Below are 19,738 nucleotides of genomic sequence, written 5' to 3' on the forward strand. Positions count from 1 at the left end.
TAAGTCATCTAGTACAGACAAAAATGCTCATAAAATAAAAACTACTGGGCCTATCCGAATAAAATTTTTATGGGACCAATTCGACACCATCCCGCATCGAACAAAAAAAGAATCACGTAAAACGGTTACGAAACCTCGGAGTAATCGGTGTACATACATAAAAAAAAATTATACCGGCCGAATTGATAACCTCCTCCTCCTTTTTTGAAGTCGGTTAAAAAAGCTGTTACACAGTGCAAGAAGTGCAAAAAAATATAGTTTTTATAAAAATAAATATATATTTGTCTATTTTTTTGTTTTTCCTATAAAATACTATATTTTTTTTAAATGTACTATATTTTTTACACCTTTTTTGGAAAATACTATATTTTGATGATGAAGTGTTGGCAACCCTAGTGTGGGTATTAAATTACAGCGTGAAAATTATACATTATTATTTATTGTCTTTGCGAGCTTTTTGTTATATAACAATTTTATAGTTCACTATTGCTTTCTGTGGTAATTAATAATAATAACTATCAGATTCAGCGGTCATAAACGGTTATGTTGATTTATTAAAATTGTTTTACAAGTCGTCATAAAAATATGTCGTTACCTACTCATATTGTAAGAGCAAATCAAGAAAATCAATATGAGCCTTTTGGTTCGGCCCATTAATTAGTATTTTCCGTATTACAATAAGTAGTGCGTAAATTTTTACTCATAATGTTCATAGAACAATATAAATTTAAAGTTATCTAACATCTTCAAAATATGAACAGAGTTATGTCGATGCAAACTCTTTCCATTGATCTATAAATTCGTTTTTAATACAATATGGTGTCCCAACCTCTGCTCTAAATAATTTTGTAATAATCTATAATACTAAAATGAAACAGTATTTTACTTCCAAATTTAATTTCAGAAACGGAACATTTCTATTGTTTCAACCGCGTGGGGTCAGCCGACGGGCAACACTATTTAGACCGCAGTATTTACCGAGAAGAGAATTATATTTCACTTCCACAGCCTGTGATAACGGTACACTATCTCTCATCTTTTAACTTTAAGGGACAGGGATTAGGGATATTAATTGTATAATGTAGGTACCGTTATGAGGTTATCTCTACTTATAGTAGAATGTACTGTGTACATTGGTGATATGCAATATACATGTGTTTAAACTTATATTATAAATAGGTTTACATAGAAATAGGAAATAAATGTATAGATCAGTGGTATATACTATAATAATTAACTGAAAAGCGAAGTCTGAAGCACCAAACGCAATCTCCGGACTGACGCAATGAAATTATTTTAGAATCCTCATCTTCACGGTGGTACTTAGAACTAGATATGTACTATTATTTATTGTATAAACATGTTAAGTAACAATTATTAATTGTTTGATACCTTAAAAACAAACTAATAATTCAAGTAGACTAATTAAAAATTACTCAATTAAACACTTTACACTTTAGATCATATCAGGACGTGAAAGCATTGAGCCGTTTCAATATGTGTGAATATATTCATATCTTAAAATTATTCCGAACAGAAATCTGATAAGTTATCACCACCATTTTCCCTGACCTAGGAAACTCGCTTCGCTTTGATTCTCCAGTACGTCATCACGTATTTTATTGATCTTGCCGTAGGTGGCTTCAGTCATACTACGAAAGTTAATCCAAACCCACTACCTACGTGTCGCATAACACCTATTTTCTCTTATAAATATTCAGTATCAAAGGGGTTTTTGACTAATATTTAACTGAAAAACATCATGTAATTATATATTAATCACGTTACAAAAACGAATAATTTGCTTTTCGATTAACTTTTTAATTAAGTAAACATTTCATACCCATAAGCACCGTCGGCGCTGCAATAAAACTTGAAATGGTAATTTACTTAGCTACTTACACCGAGAGTTTTTCAATGTCTGGACAAAACCTTGTATTCATAGTTTTAATGTCATCAAAGGAGAAATCAAATATCGTTGTGGTATAGATGTATAGGCATATCCAATCAGTGTTATCATAATATTAACTGCGTGTTATTCAATCTGGGTATATCAAATCAAATCCTAAGCTATTGTTTGTTAAGCATGACCCACTAGTCGCTGCAGTAACGGCTAGTATCGATTGACACGACACGCTTCATTTGTTTGCTCTATATTATGAGGAAATTCCGACGTTTTTGCACAACAATTAGTTAATTTAATATAACGGTAAACGATAGCTTTAAAATCTCATGACGCATTATCAAATATTCACGCAAAATTGATTTTATTCGTGGGAGTTGAGTGTGCTTCGACAGCACGAAGTCGCGCTTATAATGAAGCTGATATTAGAAGAATTCAAACTCAGCAATATTACCGCCTAACACTAACACCAACGTTACAATTACATCTCCCATTATTTATTTTATACTATCATAATTATCATCATTCAATTCAGTATCATCATCACCATCAAGTTTTCATAACTTATCAGTTATCACTCTTACTGAATGCGTTATTCATATTAAGAAAAACGTTAAAATAAAACACAAATTAAACAAAACCATTTTTAAATGCATTCTTACAACAGAACAGTCTTTACAAGTTCTTTTCAAATTCAGAAAACCTTGAGTTTAAGAAAGACAACGTGACGGAAATTTAGCATTTAATATTAATGTATTCCGTTGGAAGAGACTTGAGGCGTCCCGAGGGACCTAAGACGTATGTAGAATAAATAATGACACAGCCATTTGACCTTTTTCTTTCTTCTGAGTTTGCGGCTTCATTTGTATGACTATAAACGGTTGATCCTTTTTTATCCTGGAGAAGCCCTAGGCAAGACTTAGGACTTGGCAATACACCAGCGTCGTATGATTGAGTAAACATTAAACCAATATTTTGCTACGAATGAGAAATGTTCTTTAGTATCCGGAATAAAGTCAGTTAAAACATATGTGTATACCTATGTCGCAATCATGTGAGTGAATCTTCTATTTGATTAAATGGCTAGCGCGTTCATTAAATACGTTATTAATGCGCCTGAAACAACTACGATTTGTTATTATATTCCTATCTTCGCATTTAATTAAAAAAAAACTACCAATAAAAGCAGAATGTTAAAAAGTCCTTGGAAAAAAATACATAAAATATTTTGTATTACCACTTGTTGCCCCAGGCGGGATCTTTATTTCTTCATGAATAAGTAGTAGGTAAGTACCTAGTTACGTATTATTTTAATACTTTTGCAATTTATAAAAAAATGTTTTTTTTTTACATAACGTTTTTAAGTTAAAACTTGCATTTGAATGTTTAATACGTGGTGAAAGTAATCAATCATAACCAATACAATATGTACATTGTACAAATTCACAGTTATTTTAATAATTACTCACATAGTCAGAATTATAAATCTGGCAGCAATCGATAGTAATTATTGTGCAAGATGAAGATAGTTATTGAGAAATATCAGATGATTGAGGCGTGAGTCGAGCTGCCTAGTGAAAGTGACCCTACCACCCTACCGTATGTACCATCTACTTTATTGCGTGTTATTATGACCATAAATCAACAATATTCTACCGTAAACAATGGCTTCTGATTAATCACTTTATGTGACAAAAATATTCATAATAAGAAATAAATTATTGCTCAGAAGCTTTTAGTATATTACGGTTGTAAATATTAAATAAAAACCGGCCAAGTGCGAGTCGGGCTCGCGCACAAAGGGTTCCGTAGCAGCAAATATAATAAATTACAGTTAAATCAACCTATCTCAAAAACTATAAGAGATACTTTGATCAAACCAAAAATCGTTGAAAGAGTTAATTAGCATGCATCACCTCTATTTTTTTTAGAATTTTATACCCCGTAGTTATAAAAATAGAGGGGGGGGGACATACTTTTTACGACTTTGAGAGCTGATATCTCAAAAACCGTTCACTTTAAGAAAAATGTTTTTTAGAAAACTTTATATCATTTTAAAAGACCTTTCCATTGATACCCCACACGGGTATGTACATCGAAAAAAAAAATTTCATCCCTCAGTTACATGTATGGGGGGCCCCACCCCCAATTCTTTTTTTTACTATTTAGTGTCATATTTTTGTAGCGGTTCATACAACACATATTCCCATCAAATTTCATCACTGTAGTACTTATAGTTTCCGAGTAAATCGGCTGTGACAGACGGACAGACGGACAGACGGACAGACGGACATGACGAAACTATAAGGGTTCCGTTTTTGCCATTTTGGCTACGGAACCCTAAAAAGGTGGTTTATTATTTTTTTAGATCGTAATCAATATCACAATTTACATAGTAGTATCTTATTATTAATTATATTATCCTTCAAATTTTTTGCTCAGTTTAACAGTGATAATACAGGTGTAAATGTATTAAGTTTATTCAAAATATTATGATTACTGGTTTATTTAACCAGTCAATACATGGTCAATACGATTGTTTCTAATAACTGTCAAAGCTGACGGTCACTCATTCAGCTTTTCTATAACCCATTGACCACCGAGCGGCCCGATCGGGCCGCGACACAATAGATTTTCTATTGTGTCTGTGATTCAGGGACTGAGGGAATAATCCCGCCAAGTCAAGCTTGTAGTAACAGAAAACAGCTTTCCACGTTCAAAACACGTACGTGAATAACTCTTACCAATTACACATTAACTTTTCCCATTTATATACTACATTCTGAAACCAGTTTCTTGAAATATCAGTGTCGAAAAGTGAAAATAAATGTGTATGCGTAATAAATTAAATGTCTGTTTATGTCATTCCATCGTTTTCATTTATACTTTCATAAAACAAGACCAGTAATTTTCACGAATGTTTTTATACCCTATGAAATGGCGAAAATCTACATGATAACGTTAACAACGTACATCTAGATGATGATGTCTTGTGAAGTCGAGTTTTTACGAACTTTTCATTTCTCAGCAATTTAATTTATCTCACACTTAACCTAACAAGAACGCAGCATCTTACAATATAACGAAATTTATTATATTTCATTAACGTTAACTTGGGGTGAGGGATTGATCCGTTAGGGTGCCAGTAGGTATCTTTACTCTCTTCGAATTTGAAATATTAAATGTTGCCATGATATACGATAGAAGACTTTCAATAAATCCAAACACTTTTAATAGGTGATCATATAATTAAACTTAACATCATCATTCAATTATTAAGGCTTTAAAATCAAAGCAGCCATTAGACAGCTATTAACTCAGATTCGATCACGATTTCGAATCAAAATCATTCCACTTTAAAACCGTATTAATTATTTTCACAAAAAGGTAAGATAATAAACGAGTAAATTTATTATTTGTTTTAAATTAAATAAAGCTAAAACAATTACGATATAATATAATAAGGAATGGCAACAATAACTGGGTCATAACGTGCCAATAATTACCTATGTGTTACTTACCCAGTCCCTCGTAAGCGATTCTGCGTCACACTCATAAATACTACGTCAGTACATAATCCGTCCACTATAACCCCGTGAACCGGCATGCATATTAGGTGACGATTATATTTTAAGATAACGTAATGCAATGAATGTTATCTGGATAATATAATGGAAGCGGTATCGATTGAGCGGCGCGCGGCCGCGCGGTCTGTGACGGAATGAAAGCCGGGCACCCTGCGCGCGTTTTCCTTCATTTCCCAATTCCCGCCTCGCAGGGCTGTCGGGGGTTGTAGGAAACTGTGTTCATTGCACTGCGCCGTATCTCTCGTCGGTGGACGCGCTCTACTCTACGATCTACATGGAGGGCGATAGAGCGTGTTATTGTAACGCGTTGAAACGTACGCCTTTAACGTATTATGCCTCATTGGTTAGGAGCGTTGAGAAAATTTTTATTTTAAAATCATAGCAAATGTAGCGATTTCAACGACCTCTATCAATGCAGATTTAAAATATATTTACCTCAGATTATGATATTTAGCCATTGTTTACTTATTATTTCAATATATATCTGTGCAATTATCTGTGGTGATAGATAATAATATTATGTCATCACACAATTTTCAGATGAAGATTTAAATTAAGTCTTGCTCAATAACTTTAAATTTAAAACGTAATTAAAATTTCTAAGAAACTCTCCATTTGCATAATACCTACACATAAGCTTTCAATATATGACTCATTAAAACGGCAGTTTATAAATACTTAGATAACATAATTATACCTACGCAACAAAAAATCTTAAGCATTCAGAAATTCCCATAAGTTTTAGGTACAAGTTTAATATTTCCACGTAATTACCTCTCCAAGGGAAGTCTTTAACGTTTTAGAATTAACACCTACCCTTTAAAAAGTACGTACTTAATATAAATTAAAAGAGCATGCTTACCGCGTCTTTGAGTGGTGTCTGTCGTGAAAACACTCGACGGAGGGTGAGAATCCTGACTAGGGTAACATTTATGTAACTTTGCGCTGAATAGGAAAGGGATTTTGAAATGTTATATTTTCTTCAGCTAGAGCGGGTTAACGTGTCTTGTTATTTTCGTCTTTAGATTTCTATGGGGTTAACACTTGCACGTAAAAGTGATACAATTACACTAATACGTAGGTACTTAATAAATATGATATTAATTACAATTGTTGTTTTACTTTTTCAGGTTACCTGCACGTGGCAACCAGGCATACATACAAACACTCTTTGATTACAGTATTAAGTATTTAGTAACTAACTATTTAGTAACCTGCATATTTTTAACTACTTTATGCTGCTATTTCATATAACAAACAATTTTATATCTGTATATCTATGTGTATTTATGTGCGATTTATTAATAAAATATACGTAGTAGATAATATTATGAAGGCCTCTTAAGTATGTACCTATGATGCGGCAAATCGATGGTGCGCCTAGCCATAACCCACCCCAACGAATCACGAGGGCTCGACCCTCCTCTATTTTCAAGGCTGCGATAATGAATATGTATTAACTGCGAAATTGTTCTGTTTTATATAACTTTTCAAACAACGGAAGTAGCAGCGTTTACAATTTTTAAATGGCGTTTTTAGTAAGTGGGTAAACGGAGAACGTATTCAGACACTATCCCATGAGTGAATTTTATATTAACTCATTGTTTTTGCTATTCTTCTTTCTTTCGATAGGTACTCATTTCTACTATTTACTTTACTAAACATAATATATTAGCTTCTATATTTCTAGCTCCATCTCCATGCCTGTATGTTGTCTATAGATTAGTACATTTAAAAATATTTTATTTCTTTTACAAATAACTTCTCGGCAACTTCATCTAAATAAAATAGGTTTATTGTTAAAAAAAATTAAAAATTAAAAAACCTGCCTAGGCTCCACCTATTGAAAGCTAAAATAAAACCTCATCAAACTTACCTACCACTTCCGTGGAAATCGCCATGCACCCACTTTTTCCCTATGACTGTAAGTAATTTTTTCCAAACTGTACCGGAATGATTTAATTTTAATTATTTTATTAAACTTTTTATTAACTAAACATACCTATTTTCAACTGGACGGGAAATTTTGTAGCTTCAATCTTATTTTTTTTTAATAATTATTATATTATGACTGGACCATAAAGCCTATTTGGCGGGAAATTTTTCTGGCGACCGTCAATTTTTTTTTCTCTATGGAAATCAGTAATGCCTCACTGTCAAAATATGAATAGTCTGTATTTGATAGACTCGTGACGAATGTGTAATCACACAGTCTCCTTTAAAACCAAATTTTTAATTATTAAGGAAATCATCTGCATCTGTTTGCTTCTATTTAAATAATCAACTGTTTATTGCAACTGGCAATCCAAAAGCAGAATTGACATTTGACAATTTGACATTAGCATGACATCATTAGCCGTATTGAATTTGACGTATGAATTTGAATTTGTTTTGTTTGTCAAGCTGTAACGGTCACAGCTCAGTTTTAGAGTTGAAAACAAATTTTTATTTATGTGTGATTAGTGAAATATCCTTGTTATAGAGCGTGCTACACCTTAAAATAATGATGGAAACTGAGATTAAAGAAGTAAAAGAACTTGAAACAAGAATAATTAATCACGAAGCTTATGGAAAACCGTAAGTATAAATGAGATCAATATGAGCTTCGGTCCATTGCTACATTTTGTTGTTAAAATATGTAACAACATCTTTATTTTAGATACAAATGGTCACCTAGAGACTTTGAACTGGGTTCAGCTCTTGGACAAGGAAAATTTGGACACGTTCATGTAGCACGCGAAAAGAAAACGGGCTTATTAGTCGCTATTAAAGCTTTGTTTAAATCGCAAATTATGAATTCAAAATGTGAAAGACAAGTTATGCGAGAGATAGAGATTCAATCACACTTAAAGTAAGTTTCTACTTCTATCAATAATTAACTATAATCCATACTAATATTGTAAATGCAAAAGTAACTCTGTCTGTCTGTTACTCAATCACGCCTTAACTACTGAACCAATTTGCATGAAATTTGGTATAGAGATATTTTGATACCCGAGAAAGGACATAGGCTACTACCCCGGGAAATAGGATAGGTTTTATCCCGGAATGGGAACTATGCGGGTTTTTCTTTGACTGCACGGGCGAAGCTGCGCGTGGAAAGCTTGTTAACTATATTGCTGATATATACTCACAAGGTACATAAAATTAAACATTATATCATAACTTCTAGGCATCCAAATATTCTACGATTACTGACATGGTTCCATGATGAAAGACGTATTTATTTAGTCATTGAGTTTGCGGCAGGTGGTGAACTTTATAAACATCTTACAAATTCACCAAAAGGAAGATTCCCTGAGCATAAGGCTGCTCGTTATATTTATCAGGTATGTGTCTTTGGCCGATTATTAACTAGTTTTTTGTCCCATTTTATTAATTTATCCTTCATGGGAAAATTCGGAATATGTTTAATGTCTCCAAATATTAACCCTTAATTTGGCACTGTATGTACCGTCATACATGAACTTGAAAAAAAAAATTTGTTAAAATAATTACATCTTCCGAGTGGAAAATTAACATTCTTATTTTGCAACACTAACTGTTATTGGATGGAAAAAATAAACACACATGTAGCAACATTTATTTTGACATAACTTGAAAAAAACGGCTACCTGGCGGACGTCAACTGCGTTGTCCAAGGTATTTATTCTTTTATTATGAATATTACTTAGTTTAGGACAGGTGTAATGACTAAAATGTATGCTTTATTGTGTAATGGAATAAGTGTGATAATAATTGTGATGTTTCTATTACATTGAATGGTTCTATTTTGATCACTAACATGATGTATGACGTGACATACACTGCTAAGTTTGTAACGAAACACCCACCATTTTGTTTGTATGTCACGGCATACATTGCCAATTTGAGGATGCTTTTTTTATTTACTTGGTTTTGTAGCACGCTTTATTTTCTTTGTCGGCAGCAAAAATTTCTATCTCGTGGTGGTAGAATTTTAGCGCTTGTGCCTGCTGAGCATGCACCCTCTGACGGTAGCGAAAGTTCTGACGATGAATTACGTGTGCGCACCCCGCTTTCCACGACATCTTCTTCTGCACCTTCTATAGATAGCTCAATGGATGGCTCAATTTTTTAGATGATGATGAAGACCCCCCCCCCCCCCCGACCAGAATGTTCGACTCACACCAATTTTTCGAAGCGTGTATTCAAGCCCGTCCCTAGAACCAAATTGTAAAAAAGTTCCAATCCTGAGTGACATTCCGTCACTCCCAGCAACTCCCGCTACTCCTGCAACCCCAGCAACCCCTGCACTTCCTGAAGTGGCTACATAACTGGCTTAGTTGTAGCTCAAAAGGCTTCTTCCAAGTCGCGTCCCAGAAATACCAGATCGCAACGGCCCACTGTTTCTGCTGTTAGACGACCTAGACGAATCACCAAGTTCATTCTGAACTATCAGTGGAAAAAAACGGTTTTTCGACACAAGGCAACTGTAGAAGAAGACTCAGATCACACCGACATATTAAACGAAACTTCACTCTGTTATTTCTATAAATTCTTTTCCCTTGACGTTTAAGTAGAGATCGTAGAGCAAACAAACTCATACGCAGTATTCAAAACTGGGCGTTCTCTTGGCTTGACCGAAGATGAATTGCGAGATTTTTTAGCAATTCATATTATAATGGGTGTTGTTAGTATGCCATCGTACAACGATTAATGGAGTTTGCGGTACAGATACGATCCCATAGCCGATTTAATGTCTCTAAAACGGTATCAACAAATCCGTCGTCATTTGGATTTTGTTGATATGCTATATAATATTATTGCTATATATTATATACGCTATGACAATGTTGGCCATTTTATGGCAATGACCAGCAAAGGTCGTTGTAGGCTATGTTCAAAGCTAACATCAGTGTTATGTATAAAATGCCAAGTCCATCTGTGCTTTGTAACTGGAAAATGTCCTAGGAATTGTCAATTAGACTACTATGTGCGGGTCTAGTAAAGTTGGCCATTTCTAGGCGTTGTCACCTTGTTTTTCTTTTTCATTCTAGTAGAGGCCTTTGCCCAGCAGTGGGAAAGTAACATTCTGGTATTATTATTATCATTTTGTACTGTAATTGGCAGTGTATGTCCTGGCATACAACACATTTCCTCAATGTTTTTATGGGCACTTGGCAATGTATGCTGTGACATACACTGTTTTTCAGGAAATCTGAAGTTCCAATATTTTTTTCACTATTTTTTTGTAACACCTATAAATGTCTACAATGAATTTTTATAAAAATAAATTTGATATTATTACATTTTTTTCTTTGCCAAATTAAGGGTTAATTGTGAGGCAGCCATGATTGAAATCTATCTTGCTTTGTAAGAAAACAATCAAATTTTTCATTTTCTATATACACAGCCTGTTTCTATCAGCAACTTTCTTGATCACCACTCCTATATACACATTGAAACATACACAATGCAATAAATGTGCATTCAGAACAAGATAATTACTTTTTTCATATTACTACTTTTAGGTAGATAACCACAACAGTCAACAACAGAGCTAAACTTGTTTTAGTGGTCGTCATATTTTAATAAAATTGTATAGTGTATTTTAAGAATGAATGAATGTTTTTTACTCTATCTAGTGATAATCACGGAACAGATTTTTATAATACTTGCACATAAATATCCTTAAAATTTGGTTATTCAATGATAATCTTTGCTCTTTGTAGCATGTACAATAAAATGTTATTTTTATAGGTAGCAGATGCAGTGGAATATTGTCATCAGCATCATGTTATCCACAGGGATATTAAACCTGAGAATATTCTGGTTTCCTTCAATGGTGACCTTAAATTAGCTGATTTTGGCTGGTCTGTCCATGCCCCCTCAGAAAAGTAAGTCATCTTTAAATTGTATACATATATTTATCTTAATTCAAGAATGATTGTTTAACCAAGAACTGGGATATGATATAAGCCCTTTTGTACTTTTCTAGGAGAAAGACAATGTGCGGTACACTTGACTATTTGCCACCAGAAATGATAAAACATGAAGTTTATGATGTTTCTGTTGACCACTGGTGCATTGGTGTTTTATTGTATGAATTCCTGGTAGGAAAGCCTCCATTTGAGAGTGAAGGACAGGACAAAACATATGCTCGGATATTAGCTTTAGACATGACTTACCCTTCTTATGTACCAGAGGGAGCAAAGGATCTTATTTCTAAGGTAAAATTGTTTATATCTGTTTAACTAACTTATTGTGTAAAGGACGAGCACACGCAGGCGGTAACGGGGCTCCCCGCGCAGCGGCTCCACGTGTATGAGGCGGAATATTAACGCTGCACGTGGAAGAGAGGCGCACCGCGGTTTCGACGAGGCGCACCGCGGTTTCGCCTATCGCGCTGTACTCAGTACGCCACGTGCATTGCGTTTACACGTGGAGGAGGCGTGGCCTAGGCGGCACATGCAAGACAGCCGCCGCCGCTTTGAGTCTCGCCGCCGCTTTTGGATGCCGCCGCCGCTTTGAGTCTCGCCGCCTTTTGGATGCCGCCGCCGCTTTGTGCCTCGCCGCCGGGCGGCCGCTTTGAATCTCCCCGCCGGCGACGCATATAAATAGCACGAATTTTCAAATGGAGTTCAGTTCGAGCAAGTGCTTACTCCAGACCAGTAGCGAATAAGTACTAATAGTGATCAGTTAGAGCAAGTCCTTATTACAGACAAGTAGTTAATAAGTAATAGTGATTAATAAATTGTAATTGTAAAAGGAAAATATATGTATGTATGTCGAAGGGAGGGTTTTATTTCGACTACGAACCCAACAAACTTATACAGTCCACAACAACGTGTGGTCCTTCGAGCCGGATAACAACGTGTGGTCCTTCGATCGCCGGATAACAACGATCGCCGGATAACAACGTGTGACCCTTCGATCGCCGGATAACAACGTGTGATCCAACGAGCGCCGGATACTTCAAGGAAGAAACGCTGCACGTGGAAGACCAGATCCTGCCGAAGAGAGGTACACATCGGCAACGAGCTCACCTTCGAGGGACGAATATCGACAAACCGGTAACGTTGGTACTAGCCTGCTGGTGTTTTTGATCGTCACCAGGCGAGTCAGGTACCTACCGACGGGGCCGCGCTGTTGGTACTAGTCCAATAAGGTGAGTCGTAAGGTTTTTTACGGGCAGACACGGGCCGCCAGTGGTGACCTAGTGGTACGCGCCGGGAATCAGGGGTGCTGGTCAGCGGAACGAGTCTGCCAGTATAAGCCTGCGGTGCGTCACCTCTTTAGGCATGGTGGTAACCCGCAGCCAGGGTGACGCTGTGGAAGTTGAAGACCGGAGCCAGGAGACAGAGCGTGTGCGGCAAGAACGAATGCGGCGGCTGGTGCTGGACCCGCTGGCATCGCCGTCTGACGCACGCTTGACGTCAGCCACAGAAACAATGGAGATCCCGCCGCAACCGCGACGGCATTCGCCAGCGAGATCCGCTAGATCGGTGCGGTCGTCGGCGAGTACGGCGCGGCGGATTAAGGCGGCGGAATTAGAAGCGGCAGAGCGACTCGCCGCTATCCAGAGAAAAGAACTACAAATTGAGAAAGAACTAATAAATAAACGCTTACAGTTCGAGGTGTCCGCCATACAGGAAGACGAGGGCCTGCCGGAAGATATCGTCACCGCGACAGAAGAACGAAACAAGGTGGACGAGTGGCTCCAGTCACATCCTGTGCCGAAGGATGACAGACACCAGCGATCCGAACTAAGAAGAGGAAGATCGCCGACGCCGACCAGACGAACAGGAATAGAGCAGCTGGCGGCGTCCCTAGAGAAGATGGCGCGACCGTGCCTACGCCACGCGGACCTTCCTATATTTTCAGGTGCGATCGAAGAGTGGCTGCCGTTCCGAGCAGCCTACCGGGACACAAGCAGCATGTACCAAGTGTCCGACGCAGAAAACATCCAGCGGCTGCGTACATGCCTGAAGGGGGAAGCAAGGGACGCCGTGGCAGCGCTGCTTCACACTGCTTCATCGCCTGAAGCAGTCATGAAAACCTTGGAGCAGTGCTTCGGGAGGCCCGAGATAATTATCGACAGGGCCATGGAGGACCTGAGGAAGCTGCCGCGACCTGGAGCAGCGGCCAAGGACATCAACAGCTTCGCGGTGAAGGTACAGAACGTGGTATGCATACTTCAAACCATAGATAGGAAAGGGTATTTATACAATCCTATGCTAGCAAGGGAGATATTGGACAAACTAAGTCCGCACCTGCGGTCCAGATGGTGCGACTATGCATATTCACAGGAAGGTACGGCAGATCCGGAAATTGTGGTGCTGTCCCGCTTCCTAATGAGAGAGGCGGACCAGGCGCTCCGCTACACATACGCGCCGACGAGCAGCACTGCGCCAGCGCGCAGAGACACCACGGCAGCAGCGGCAGCAGCGGCAGCGCGACCTGCTCCACCAAGAAGGAAGTCGGCAGTATACGCCATAGTTTCCAGCAGTGGTGATGAAGAGGAGAAGAAAGAAGAGAAGAAAGAAGAGAAGAAAGAAGACTTCTGCCTATGCTGCGGGCGCGACCACACCATGGTTGCCTGCCCGCGCTACGCCAAGCTGTCGGTGGATGAGCGGTGGGCGCTGGTGAGGGAAAAGGGCGCCTGCTTCAAGTGCGCCACGAAGAAACATCGGCGCATCTACTGTCGAGCGAAACCATGCGGCGTGAACCAGTGCCGCCGCCCGCATCATTCATCACTGCACGACGTAAGAAGAGAAGAGCCTGCTGCGTCGACCGAAGAAACCGTCATGGCGGTTGCTGACCGCGCAACCGCACCGCCCCGCGCCGTCCTGCTGAAGATGTGTCCAGTTACCGTCGTCGGCCCACGGGGGGAGGTATCGACGCACGCACTGCTCGATGAGGGCTCCACCATCACCCTCATTGATGAGGACCTGGCGCAACAGATCGGCGCCGAAGGTCCCGCCACGCCGCTCCGCATCCACGGGGCGAACATGGAGCAGATTGAAGAAGGAAGTCGACTGGTGACTGTGCAGCTGCGGGGGCAGAGCGACGGGACACTACACGACCTGCGCGCCCGCACGATGAAGAAGCTACAGTTGCATCAGCAGTCCATCCCGGGTTCCCTGCTTCGGTACAGACACCTGCGCGACATACCGGAACATGAGGTATGTTACGAACAAGCACGCGCGGGTGTCCTGGTGGGTACCGACCACTGGGAGCATATCGTGACAAGAGAACTTCGGACGGGCGACGCCGACGAACCTGCCGCCTCCAAGACAAATCTCGGCTGGGTGATACATGGAACAACGCCGCGTCGAATGATCGTCGAAAGGGACTACGTGCTTCATGTCCGAGAACAGCAGCAAGCAGACCTACGGCTACACAACCTGGTGCAAGAACACTTCAAGATAGAATCATTGAACATAGCCAGTAGACCGCGCATAGGTGAAGCCGACCGACGAGCGACGTCAATCGTCGAGATGACTACGAAGAAGACGCCGGGCGGGTATGAAATCGGCCTGCCATGGAAGAGAGATAATGTCCGCATGCCGCCGAGCTACAATGCCGCGCTGCGGAGACTTCTGAAGATTGAAGCCAAGATGGACGCCGCGCCGGAATTCGCAGCCGAGTACACCAAGCAGATGAACAATTTATTTGAGAAAAGGTATGCGGTTCCATGCGACGGCAGTGAAGGCGAGAGCAGCGTGTGCTGGTACCTGCCGCATTTCGCTGTGACCAATCCCAACAAGCCAGGGAAGCAGCGATTGGTTTTCGATGCGGCAGCCAAAAGCCACGGGACTTGTTTAAATGACGAACTGCTTGAGGGCCCAGACTTGCTACTATCACTGCCGGGTATATTATTTCGATTCAGGGAAAAGGCAGTGGCAGTCACGGCAGATATAGAGGAGATGTTCCTACAAGTAAAAATAAGACCCGAAGACCAGCCAGCGCAGCAGTTTTTATGGAGGGGGAGCCGACGCGACACGCCGCCACAGCACTACAAGATGACGTCCATGATATTCGGCGCAGCGAGCTCTCCGTTCATGGCGCATTACATCCGTAATCATAATGCGCAGCAGCACGCAGAACAGTATCCAATGGCGTTGGAAGCGATAACGAAGAGCCACTACATGGACGATCTGGTGGTGAGCTACGCCGACGCGGAGGAAGCCAGACAAGCAATCGAAGAAATACGGACGGTGCACGCGGCGGCAGGCTTCAAGCTACGAGGATGGAACGCCAGCAATAGGAGCGTGCTGAGGGACGTGCCACGAGAACTGCACGCTAGCACACCAACGCAGCTGGGAGGAGCGCAGCCAGCCCCGAAGATCCTCAGGCTAATTTGGGACGCCGAGCAAGACGCGCTAGGATTCAACACAGCAATGAACAGGGTACCGGTGGAGGTGCGAGATCGCAAGCGCCCGCCAACCAAGCGCGAAGCATTAAGTGCGGTAATGTCAATTTATGACCCACTAGGCCTCTTAAGTTATTTCACCATCCGTGCTAAAATCATATTGCAGAGCCTGTGGCGCCTCCAGATTTCATGGGACGAACCAATACCCGAAGAAGAGGGCGAGCAGTTTGCGGGCTGGCTGGCGCAGCTGGAAGCGGTCGGCGCGCTACGTTTGCCGCGATGCTACGCAAGGGACAACGTCGAAGACATCGAGCTGCACGTGCTATGCGACGCCAGTGAACAAGCGTATGCAGCCGTGGCGTACTGGCGTATGCGGCGAACGGACGGCAGCGTACAAGTGAGACTCGTCTCGGCGAAAGCGAAGGTGGCACCACGGCGCGCGCAGACAATCCCGCGCCTAGAGCTGCAGGCGGCGGTGATCGGCGCCAGACTCGCCGATCAGATAAGAAGAGAGCACAGGTATGACATATCTCGTACTTGGTTTTGGACAGACTCATCGACGGTGGTGCACTGGGTGCGCAACGATGCAAAGAGATACACACCGTTCGTCGCGCATCGCCTCGGTGAGATTGGAGAACTAACACAAAGGGAAGAGTGGCGGTGGCTGCCGACTCATGAAAACGTTGCCGACGACGCCACCCGCCTAAGTTTCACCACGGGACATGATCGATGGTTCCAGGGTCCAGAATTCCTGACAAAGACGGAGGACCAGTGGCCCACGGAGAAGGAACTACGAGAAACTACGGACGAGGCTGATGTACTGCATGTAAGCGAGCTGCCACGGAAGATGGAATGGCTGCCGGATCCAGAGCGCTTCTCCAAATTCCGCACACTGGTGGGAGCAACAGCAAGGGTGCTCGCATTCATCGACATACGCATCAGACACACGGCGACAAGACTAGAATGTCGCCACCTAGAGCAAGCTGAACGACTGCTGGTACAGCGCGCACAGAACGACAGCTTTGGAGAAGACATAAAGCGAATCAAGGACGCGCGCCCCATCAGCAGATCCAGTAGACTGTACAAATTGGACCCGGTAATGGAAGACGGCGTGCTGAGAGTAAGGGGCCGCATAAACGCAGCCACGGCACCCGACACAATGAAGAAGCCGGTAATCCTCGACGGCCGGCACAGAATAACCAGACTAATAGTGTTACAGGAACATTGTGCCGCCGGACACGCCAACCGCGAGCGCGTCACCAACGACCTGAGACAGCGCTACTGGGTCATCCACCTGCGGCCTACAGTGCGCGCTGTGGAGAAGAACTGCGCGCTATGCCGAGTACGCCGAGCAATGCCGCAGGTCCCAGCCAAAGGGGACTTGCCGCGCGCTCGCCTCGACCCGTTCCACCGACCCTTCACCAACTGCGGGGTCGACTACTTCGGGCCAATGATGGTCAAGATAGGACGAAGAAGAGAGAAGAGATGGGGCGCGCTGTTCACATGCCTGACATCGCGCGCCGTGCACCTGGAGCTCGTCGCATCTCTGTCAACGGACTCAGCCATCATGGCGCTGAGAAGGATGGCAGCTCGCAGAGGGTGGCCTCGTCTGATGTACTCAGACAACGGTACAAACTTCAGGGGCGCCGATCAAGAACTGAAGAAGGCGTACAACGAGTGGGCGCCGGCGCTACAAGAAGAAGCGCTGCGCCACCGGATGGAGTGGCGCTACATACCGCCGGGTGCGCCGCATCAAGGCGGTGCATGGGAGCGGCTGGTGCGGTCGGTGAAAACCGCGCTCGGCGCGACACTACGGGAGAAGGCGCCGCCAGAAGAGGTGCTGCGGACTCTACTCACCGAGGCGGAGTTCGCGGTGAACGCGAGGCCGCTGACTCACGTGAGCGTGAGCCCAGACGACCCCGAAGCCCTCACGCCCAACCACTTCCTGTTGGGCTCCTCAACGGGACTGCCGACGACGGGGCCGTGCGACGAAGCAGACCGACGGACCTGGCGCGCCAGCCAGGCACTCGCCGACCACTTCTGGCGCCGATGGATCAAGGAGTACCTACCGACGCTCGTGCCACGGGGGGAGGCGCGAAAGGACACGCGACGCCTCGAGGAAGGTGACGTGGTCATTATCGTGGACCACGTCTTGCCGCGCAACACATGGCCCATGGGGGTCGTGGTGCGCGTTCACGCCGGGCCGGACGACGCTGTGCGGGTAGCCGAAGTGAAGACCAAGAGCGGGATCTTCAGACGCCCCGTCAGCAAGCTCGTCGTGATGAAGGAGGCTACGCAAGCTACGCCGGGGGGAGGACTGTAAAGGACGAGCACACGCAGGCGGTAACGGGGCTCCCCGCGCAGCGGCTCCACGTGTATGAGGCGGAATATTAACGCTGCACGTGGAAGAGAGGCGCACCGCGGTTTCGACGAGGCGCACCGCGGTTTCGCCTATCGCGCTGTACTCAGTACGCCACGTGCATTGCGTTTACACGTGGAGGAGGCGTGGCCTAGGCGGCACATGCAAGACAGCCGCCGCCGCTTTGAGTCTCGCCGCCGCTTTTGGATGCCGCCGCCGCTTTGAGTCTCGCCGCCTTTTGGATGCCGCCGCCGCTTTGTGCCTCGCCGCCGGGCGGCCGCTTTGAATCTCCCCGCCGGCGACGCATATAAATAGCACGAATTTTCAAATGGAGTTCAGTTCGAGCAAGTGCTTACTCCAGACCAGTAGCGAATAAGTACTAATAGTGATCAGTTAGAGCAAGTCCTTATTACAGACAAGTAGTTAATAAGTAATAGTGATTAATAAATTGTAATTGTAAAAGGAAAATATATGTATGTATGTCGAAGGGAGGGTTTTATTTCGACTACGAACCCAACAAACTTATACAGTCCACAACATATTGATTTTGGGTTAAAAGTTATTTGTAATGATTTAACATAATATTGTAAATAGTTTGTAAGAGATCAATATTTAGATTGAAAATCACTTAGGGCTCTTTCAATTTATACATTTCGTATCGGACCGCTGCCGCACGTTTTCCGTGCCGCTAGTTATAACCCGCTGCCGTGCCATTGCAGTACGGTAGCAGTCCGTTACCAAACGCTTAAATTGAAAGCGTATCTGACTGCCGTTCGTTTGTATGCTAGTGCTGTTTTAAATTTATTTGACACTAGTTAAGCCATCGACTCTGACGAAGAAACATTACTGTTAGTGCTCTTGTTGAAAAACATCGTATTATTACCACGACATACTTATATATTACATATAACCTCAAAACGCGCGTATTTCTGTACTTGAGTACCCGTAGAAATGTAAGATGATTGAATTAGATTAGACCAAAAAATTAATTTTTAGAGCACGAATATTCTCTGTCAAATCATACCGATACTTTATTGCATTTCCGACATCCCTATGGGACTTGCGACGTTGCCGTCCTGCTGTCGAGCGTTCGCAGTACGGACGCCGCGCTGTTGCCGCACCGTGCATTTTATATGAAAACAAACGACCGGCCGTGCGTCGTACGACAAACGCACCGCTTCGGCACTGTAGCGGTCCGATACGAAACGCATAAATTGAAAGAGCCCTTATAGCTGGAAAATAAGACAACAAAACTTATTTTTAGATTTAACTTTAGTGACAAATTTAATCCTATTTTCAAATTATATATCATACAATATATTCGGGAGGTAATTAATTTTTCATATTAATTTCAGTTACTACGACATTCAAGTAAGGAGAGACTATCACTGGACTCTGTAAAAAGACATTATTGGGTACAGCAATTTCAAAATAACACATGACCACCTCTATTTTAAATATCATAAAATTATCAGAATCAATTAATTGATAATTTTGAAAATTATATTTTGACTATGAATTTCTGCTTTCATTTACTTGCCATATTAATAAAA

At 42.2% G+C, this 19,738-nt stretch overlaps 3 protein-coding genes and 1 long non-coding RNA gene across 4 annotated transcripts in view; 2 read left to right on the forward strand and 2 right to left on the reverse strand.

The window, feature by feature from the left end:
* LOC149479413 (uncharacterized) overlaps positions 1-5,407 on the reverse strand; it is an 85,082-nt gene extending 79,675 nt beyond the window's left edge. Inside the window, exons 1-2 of the long non-coding RNA XR_016317270.1 lie at positions 4,564-5,407; positions 3,674-4,480 (exon numbers count right to left, since the gene is read on the reverse strand). This is a non-coding gene — a long non-coding RNA (uncharacterized LOC149479413). The remainder of the gene's footprint in view (positions 1-3,673; positions 4,481-4,563) is intronic.
* The window catches only part of LOC149479416 (uncharacterized), a 35,091-nt gene extending 29,458 nt beyond the window's left edge, over positions 1-5,633 (reverse strand). The window contains exon 1 of the mRNA XM_089708244.1: positions 5,425-5,633. The gene's annotated coding sequence lies outside the window, so the exon portion shown is untranslated. The remainder of the gene's footprint in view (positions 1-5,424) is intronic.
* A 2,242-nt stretch (positions 5,634-7,875) lies between these two features.
* Positions 7,876-19,708, forward strand: aurB (aurora kinase B). The gene is made up of 6 exons (XM_089707782.1): positions 7,876-8,067; positions 8,150-8,341; positions 8,663-8,819; positions 11,212-11,348; positions 11,450-11,681; positions 19,541-19,708. Exons 1-6 carry the CDS (start codon positions 7,994-7,996, stop codon positions 19,625-19,627), a joined length of 879 nt encoding a protein of 292 aa, XP_089563908.1. The 5' UTR covers positions 7,876-7,993; the 3' UTR covers positions 19,628-19,708.
* LOC149479418 (uncharacterized) lies at positions 11,723-18,672 on the forward strand. The gene is made up of 2 exons (XM_089708142.1): positions 11,723-12,327; positions 12,432-18,672. The coding sequence occupies exon 2, from the start codon at positions 12,753-12,755 to the stop codon at positions 18,147-18,149; it is 5,397 nt and encodes a 1,798-aa protein (XP_089564268.1). The 5' UTR covers positions 11,723-12,327; positions 12,432-12,752; the 3' UTR covers positions 18,150-18,672.
* Positions 19,709-19,738: the final 30 nt, after the last annotated feature.

The sequence above is a fragment of the Colias philodice genome, chromosome 20, assembly GCF_061535455.1.
Source record: "Colias philodice isolate Cphi_HAF_F1 chromosome 20, ilColPhil1 Martin Lab GWU primary, whole genome shotgun sequence".
NCBI classification, from domain to species: Eukaryota; Metazoa; Arthropoda; class Insecta; order Lepidoptera; family Pieridae; genus Colias; species Colias philodice.